The sequence below is a fragment of the Coccomyxa subellipsoidea genome (genome assembly GCF_000258705.1).
Source record: "Coccomyxa subellipsoidea C-169, whole genome shotgun sequence".
NCBI classification, from domain to species: Eukaryota; Viridiplantae; Chlorophyta; class Trebouxiophyceae; family Coccomyxaceae; genus Coccomyxa; species Coccomyxa subellipsoidea.
The window spans coordinates 323,773-332,116 of NW_005178018.1; the positions used below are offsets into that span (position 1 = coordinate 323,773).

The window sequence follows — 8,344 nt, forward strand, 5'->3', positions numbered from 1 at the left end:
GTCCAGGTACTGGGCGTCGGTGCAGGCCTTCTGGTTGACCAGCGGGCAAGTCTCTCCAATGCCGCCGCACCTGCAGCCATCACAATTTCGCCCGTCGTATATACTGCGAAAAGGTGGCCAGCAGGAAAGGGGCAATTGTCACATCTGCAGAGCACTGGCAATGAAAGGACTGCGGTAGAACATCATGTATAACGCCAATATTCAAGAGTCATACATGAATGGGGCGTGCTATGTCTGGAGTGCAGCTCGTCTGCAGACGCAGCTTGCCTCTGGCAGGACAGCATGAATAATTTCCTGAGGAACAGTTTGTTTAGTGTGGTTAATGCCGCACTGGGAGAAGTCTGGAACGTTGGTGGAGTTGGCAGAGGAGCCCCAGGGGACTGGCTTGGGCTCTATGACGATCTTGGGGCCGGGCAGCGGGCCAAACTTGGACGGCGTCGGAGGCTCTGGCAGTTGTGTGGTTTGCTGCAGGCGGCGGCCGGCCAGCCCGGAGATGCCGCTTGCCGCCTTCGGGCGGCACTGCCTGCGTTGCAGCAAATTGCAAGGTGATGTCGGTTGTCCTTTGGGGATGTGGCGCCAATGGCAGCCCAAGTGAAGGCGGCAGGCATCAAGCTCATGATCCAGGTGCAGAGCGTGGAGCAGGCAGAGCGCGCTGTGTCCCTGGGAGCAGATGCTATGGTCGCGCAGGTGTGGGAGCCAATCTTGGTAGGCAAAGGTCATTCATGCCTTGCATGCATGCACTGGTCATTCCACAGCTGAAGGCAAAATGAGCAGATGTAGACATGATATGCATTTGACTTGACATGTATCATGCATGCAGAAATTATGTACTTTTGCTGGGGTATTTTGATGTCCAGAGGAATGCAGAGCAGCACCAGTACATCGCGCTGAACTGCACACACTCCGAGCCCGGGTAGCAGTCCAGATCAGCCGCATCCGTGCAGTTCTGCCCCGTAGGGCAGAAGCCTGCCGTGCCGCCACAGCGGCCAAAGTCGCGCACGTAGTCGTCAGCCTTTGCGCTGCCGGACTGCATCGCCGGCTGGATCATCAGCGTGGGGTCCGCCACGAAGGGCTGTTCAGAGCTGTGCGTGGCGACGAGCAGGGACTCCACTGACGCTGGGGGGCTCGGAGAGGGGCTGCTGCTCTGGCTGCTGCGCTTTTCAGCTGCAACTGACGGAGCCTGGCGTAACAAAGCATGTCAGTGTTCTTGACTTCTGCAACAATGACCTGGTTGCCTAAGTATGCCGTGGTCTGCTAGAGTTAGACCTATCTGTGCCTGACACAGGAGGTAATAGGCAACTAAGATGTGGGCATGCAGTAGTAATCCTGTTGTGAAATACACCTGAGAGGGAACACCGGCGGAGATTGGATCGCGCGCTCCAGCTGTGACGGCGTGCTGGCACTGCCAGTAGTACAGGGACAGCCGCACGCATTTGGAGCCCTGGCCGCACGGCAGGTACGCCTCGTCCTTGCACAATGCGCGCGGCAGCGGGCAGCCTGACCCTGCACATGGGGATATCAAGGGGACCGCTCAGCAATCATCCTTTTCCATCGAGAATATCAGACAGTACACTCAAGATGGAGCACTCTCCCGTATATTTAGACGAGAACATAATTTTTTTGGCACATGAAGCTACTGCTGTAAATTTTGACAACCCTGATTTGTCAAGAGGTAAACAGAGGTAAACATTGCAGTCTGGTTCCAGCGAAATAAAAAATATCTAAATTTCTCTATCGCAAATTTAAAAGGGCGTTGCACAGAGCAGAGACGCACCAGTACCACCACAGGTGCCATAGTCTGGAACCAGTCTGTTGGCGGGGCTTGGCCCGGGCGCCGGCGCGGGTGCTGCAGCGGCAGGATTTGCTGACGGAACAGGAGCTCCAACAGCTGCAGCGGCCAGGTGCCTCCGGACAGCCTGCATGATGATGTCCGACGGCTGCACAGGGCCGCTGCCGGCCAGCTCGGTGGCGGCCGCGGTGGTGTCGGCCAGGCGACGGCCAAAGGCGCACTTGGGGTCCGTGGACAGTGCCTTGCACTTGGGCGGCTGCAACGTAACGCCGCCCTCAACTACCGGCAGCGGCTCGCTCGGCAGCGGAGCCCTGCTGGGGCTGAGTGCCTGGGGAAGATCCAGCAGGGTCCTGCCAAAGAGGCACTTGGCATCGGTGGAGCCCAGCGTGCAGCGCTGCGGGTGGAGGCCGTCGTCCATGATGGGGCGTTCCTGACCGGGCGCGGGTGCCGGCGCAGGGCCGACTGCCGCGGCCTGCTGAGCTGGCGGGGTGGCCACCGACGCCGGTGCTGATGCAGGGCTGGCTGCAGCCGGCTGCTCAGCTGTCAAGAGAGTAGCTATGGGCGCCAGTGCTGATGCAGGGCTGGCTGCAGCCGACTGCTCAGCTGCCAAGGTAGTAGTAGCCAGGGGCGCCGATGCGGATGCAAGGCCGGCGGAGGGAGCGCGTGCTGAGGCGGGCTTGGCCCTGCACTGCCAGTAGTAGGCGTTGATCCTGACGCAGGTGGAGGCCGGGCTTGCGCAGGCAAAGTACTGCTTGTCCGCGCAGGGGCCACCGGCGTCCTGGAAGGGGCAGTTGGTGATGCCGCCGCACTGCTCGTAGTCCTGCATCCTCGAGGAATTGTACAGGGAGGCGGCAGGCGCCGGCGCCGGTGCGCGGGCCAGCACGATGGAATACTTCTGCCTGCTCTGCTCCTCTGGTGTCAGCGCCTGCTCCTTCAGCACCTGCACCACCTTTTTCCTGAGTGCCTGTAAAAAGTATGTGCAGCTTTATAGATAGACGGCAGCAAGCCCGTGATGTTTGTGATGTTGAGGTGTGTGCTTGCATGCACGCCACTCTGGCTTGACATAATTTCAGAATACTTGAACCCACATTTCAGAGCTCTTGAGCAATCGCAGCAGAATCCGCCCATTTCTGACCCCTGTCCTGTCCATTGATGTGGCTTCAAATAAGTACTAAGCATGTCTGGGCAGCCACATTTGCGTCTGATTGAAGTTCTGAAAGAGTACCGACCTGGAGCAGGTTCCTAGAGGAGCGCAGGGGCTGGGAGGACGCTGGCAGCTGGTAGACCGGAGCGGCAGGCAGGAACTGGGCGTGGCCAAAGCCGCCGGAGTCTCCTGGGATGAGATCCTCAATGGACGTGCCATAGATGGACGTCACACGAACCTGAATCATGCAGGATAAATTAGCATTGCCATGACAGTTGCTAGTGAGGGAGTATGACATGCATGCATGCACATGCCTTGTCTTCCACTGACATGGGAGGCATTTGACGTGCATGCATGCCTGCATGGCAATAATGGTAGCCTTGTGGAAGAATTTCATTGCCAGAACATGCATCGGTCTCTTCAACGAAGGCATTTGCATTTAATTTTGGAACTTGCACCTTCAGGGAGAGCTCAGAGCGCCTGTATCCAGTAAAGATGCCCAGCCTGCTGCCGTCGTGTGTCAGAGGGACCCAGCTTCCATTGTTTGCTAGGCTCTCCACCTTGACAATGGGCAGCCTGCATGAACAGAAACAATTTTCAGGAGTGAAGATGGAAACCCATATGTCAAGTACATGTTACATCAGATACAATGAATTGCCTTGAAGCAGGCCCTGTGAATTTGAGAACTTTGGTTTGTGACAATTGGGAGATGCAGGGCTCACCTAGAGTTGACAATGGTGACCGCGGCGTCTGGGCTGCTGGCATTCTGACGAATGGCATAGAAGAGGGTGGAATTGGTTGTGATGCACAGCACGGGCATCCATTCAATGGCCCTGCTCTCCTTTGCCCTCAGGATGCCCAGGGAGATATCCCCCTTGCACTCTGCAAATTTAATAGCACCCAATGAGCGCTTGACTATTCAGTGCAGAGCAGCACAGACTGCCATAATTTTAGCCAGAAACCATGCAGGAAGGCAGCATGCAATTGAGCAGTGGGATCGCCTGCGCAAGACTGTGTAACAATTCCCACAGACCAAGGCCACTGTATGCACTCATTCTTGCTCAGGTCCCTGCATGCAAGGGGCAACAAGCATTGTTCAGCGGCAAACACGCAAGTTCTTTCACATGCATGTGCATGACATGTCTTGACAGACTGCTCTGCTGATGATCGCATGGAGACTTGTGATGTAAAATGCTGATTATTTGGATAACGGGATGTGAGCCACATTCCAGGTTCATGCATCTGTCGTTGTGCACAGCAAGATGAGCAGATGCTGGAGTCAGACCTGTAGATCACACAGGTGCCACAGGAAGCGCCATTGAAGAACAGCTCGTCATTGATCGCAATCTCAGAGGAGATGTGGTCGCCCTGTGACTTCAGCAGGGACAAGGCATCCACCTGCAGTTTGGCCAAAAAAAATTCAGCGTGTGAGAGTTCATTACAGGCTTGCTGACACAAGTAGTGTGTGCATTAGGACAGCATTCTGGCACTGAACTGGAGAAGAGGAAGCATCAGGCTCACTGTATTGGCACACGTTGGCTGCCCAGCTGAAGGAGTTGTCACTGCCTGCAGGACAGCACAGAAGTCTCAGCATTAAACTGCAGGATAGCAGGCACAACAAGCAAAGAAATATCTTGTGCTCGCAGTGAGCATAAGACAATGCAGACGTATCGAACAGCGGTGCTGTCCACAGGACGGCGCTTGACCTGAAGGACTCAAATGGACGATCCTGCTCTTGGTAGGCCAAAGCATGGTTCTTCAACAGCAGATCTGAGTGCCAAGAGCAAAGATCAAGCCTCCCAAGAAGCATGAGAGAGTGGAAGCAATACCTTGCCAGGTACTGAGTAGCCGAACTTGAGCGTCGGCCAGGCATCCAGGGCGCTCTGACTGTCGGCGCGTGCACAGAAGGCCGTGCAGAGGAGTGCTGCGATCAGGAGCAGCATTGGCGTGAAGAATAATCAACGATCTCTGTGGAGGTAGGGCTTTCTCACAACGTCCGCGGGCGGCTCAGGCTGTGCCTGCACGCCTGTGTCTTGTGTCTGAACGCCTTCAGCCTGAATAGCTTTGCTTTGCAGTCATGCTGTTCCAAGTTGCATTTCGGACACGGCGTAAGACTCAGAGCGCTCGGAGATCTGGCGTGCGCAGAGCGATGATCTGGATTCTCTGTGGAGAAAATGAGGGAAATGGCGTTTGATGACTAATCTTTGAATGGGCATGCATGACAGCCAGACTCAGTGCCTGCATGCCATGCATGTCAGATGCATTTGCAAGTGTCTGCCAAAGCTCTGAGCAGTCGTTTTGGATAGCTCCCGTGTGCCTTCTACTTTCCAGTGCTATAGCTAGCTAGCGTGCCAACTTTTTATTCACAAGATCTTACATGCCCATGCCATCCTGATATGCTACATGACGCAATGGTCTGCATGTGCGACTAACACCACTTCAAATTTCCCTCCTCTCCTCTCAGCACAGCAAACGAGCCCAGCATGTCAACCTTGCGGAGGCAGAGCATGCGGCAACACCCCTGCATTTGCTTGCTGCTGCGAAAACTGCTGCTGCGGCACTGCTTGCTGTGGTGCATGGGATGGTGTTTCCTGCTGGGGCATTTGCTGGGGTACAGCAAGCTGAGACACCTGCTGCTGAGGCACATGTGATTGCTGCTGCTGCTGCACCTGCAGCTGCTGCTGCACCAAGTTTTGGAGGCCTGACTGCAGCTGGGGCGTCCCTTGCTGAGGAACATGCTGCTGCTGAGGCATCGGCTGCTGTGGAGGCTGCAGCTGGGGTTGCGCCTGCAGATGGGCCTGCAGCAGGTGCATGCCTAAGGGCTGGCTGGTGAGATTCGCCAGGCCTTGGAGGGTCTGCAAGCCAAACGAGGCAGGCAGGCCGCCCAGTCCGGCAAAGGGGGCAGAGGCGGTCACAGCTGCTGCGGCTGCTGCCGCCCTCTGAGCGGCTGCCATCGTCTGCTGCGCCTGCGCATATCACAAAATGCCGCCATGAGAATATGCATTTCACCTTGCTGAAATTTGCGGGCGAAAGAGTATCCATTCAAGAAATCAGATGATTACTTAGATGTGCATCCGTCCTCTGCGCTTCCATCTACATTGCCGTGCTTCGGGAGACATATGGTTAAAATAAATGATGTGACATGCTCAAAACCTGCTAAAGCTTGGTGCTGGTGCTATGAGAATATCTGGAAACTACAAAAATTTAGCAGCCGTGCCTGCAGCTGGAGTTGGAGCGGCGGTGTGTTCTGCAGCTTCACACGCTCTGCCACTGCTGCATCCCTGACCCCCTGCATGTACCAAAGAACCTTGAAAGACATGCATCTCTTCACCCCGCACAGCAATCTTTTCAGATTCATGGAGAATTGCCTGAGCCTGCGAGTCTTTATCTGGTCATGTTCACACCCAATAGGTGATCAAATATCACATAGAGAACATCAAGGCAATTTCTGCACAATCCTCCTGCTGGTGAGCAATCTCCTCCATCTGAGGAGAGAGCTGAATCACCTCGGCATGGGCCTTCTCTCTCACAAGGGCCTCCTCCAGAGCGCCAAACTGGGTCATCTTGCGCTGCAGCCGCTTCAGCATTGCCTCCAGGGCTTCGCTGGCCAGCCTCTGCGCTTCCCTCTCCTCTGCATCTGCCAGCAGCCTCGCCCTCACCTGCATGCATGCAATAATGTCTACTAATTGTGCTGTAACACAAGGTTATCCGCCGGTGGTATCGTGCATGCATGCCGCACCCGCAGATCATTACATGCAACAAAGGCATCCTCCTTGTGTTCGTGAGATGACTTGCTGGAGATCCATGGCTAGTTCATTTTTAATCATCACTTACATTGAGTGAAACTTCTTCATAGAAACTCTAACTGCCACACATCAGATGCATTGAGTGAAACACCCTACATGTGTCTGCATGATGACTTGCCGACCTTCATGGCTCAATTCCAACAGTCAATATCTCTAGGTTCAAGGAGCTAAGTAGAAGTGGAGACATGCAGAGCGTTTTATTGGTGAAATTAACATCTATTGACTGCTGTCAAACGCTGGTATATATGGCTGAACTCATCAGAGCAACGCAGATGGAGTGAGGGACTCACCGCGGCCGCGCTGAGGGCTGTTGCCGCCGCAACTCTAACCTTTGTGGCTGAGATGGGGCCGCCACCTGGCTCCGGCTTTGCATGGCCATTGGCTGCTGCTGCGTACGCTGTCTGACCCCTATTTGCCTGCGCAGCTGACGAGGATGCCCCTGCTCCATCTCTGGCCTCCGTTTCACCAGCTGCACCTGCCGGCGCAGGTTACAGACTGACATGCATGACAACTCTGGCTCATGTCACCAACAGTGGCTCATATGTTTCTTGCTCATGTCACCAGGACTGCCGAGAAGATCGCAAAGAGCACGACACATGGAGACTGCTGTCCATGTGTCATCATCACGGCCCATGCATGCATGCATACATGCCTGTCAAATGTATGTCCTGTAAAGGCAAGGCATGGGAGCCTCACCAGCCTCATCCTGCTGGCCATCAGCAGCCCCACTTGTTCCACCCTTCTCAGCATCTCCATCTGCAGTCCCTTCCCCATGCTCCTCGTCCTCGTTGATGTACTCCGCCTCTGCCAATACTCCTGGATCATCCTCGCCAAGCACCTCTAGTGCCCTCGCTGCAGCCGCAGCCGCCACCTTTGGACTGACCATGGATGCCAGAAAGGCAACCTGCACATCATGCATGACATTTCTTGGTAGAACTTGCCTTGCGTGCTTCGCATTTAGACGCATCAGGAAGCCTTAGAGAACATCTGCATGATGCACATCTTCTCTCGCATTGTCTCGCATCACTTACGCAAATGATTGCTCTGGCAGTCCTGGGTCTGCTGGAGTGCCTTAGCAGTCACTCTAGCTTGGATGAGTGGCTACAGTCTAACAGACTGACATGCCTGAGAGACTGAATCCAGAACACTTCCTTGAATGTAGATATGCTTCTGAAGCTGCATGAAGCAAGAGAAGCGTTTGCTTGGGCACTCGTCATGCAGCATGCATTGCATGCAGGGGAGGTGCACACACCTGAGCCATGATGGGGTTGCCAACATCTGCGAAGGGGGTAGGCTGCTCTGATGGGTCCGCAGCTGGGCCGCTGTTAGTCACGAATACACCAGGCGGCTGCTCTGGTGTCAGCTCCGGAAGGAACTCGTCCTCAATGGGCATCTGCAGGAAGTGCAACACGCACTGAACCTGCACAGCCAGAACCAATGCTCACAAAATACTGTAGTGCTCATTCTAAAACCAAAATTAAATTTTTCTCAACGCAACTTTTGGGGGTCTTCTCGACTCTGAAAATACTAGGGTCATGCTTCATTGGATTGGGCTTGTCGAGAGCTTTCCGGATCTAGTCTCGAAATTATCACAGGGGTTTTATT

At 54.8% G+C, this 8,344-nt stretch overlaps 1 protein-coding gene across 1 annotated transcript; it reads right to left on the reverse strand.

The window, feature by feature from the left end:
* Nucleotides 1-5,294: 5,294 nt before the first annotated feature.
* On the reverse strand, nt 5,295-6,506 carry COCSUDRAFT_54985 (hypothetical protein; the record flags this gene model as incomplete). The annotated part of the gene is made up of 3 exons (XM_005642734.1): nt 5,295-5,899; nt 6,151-6,222; nt 6,440-6,506. Coding segments are annotated over 3 exons (645 nt in total), but the record flags the coding sequence as incomplete, so codon positions are not given.
* Nucleotides 6,507-8,344: the final 1,838 nt, after the last annotated feature.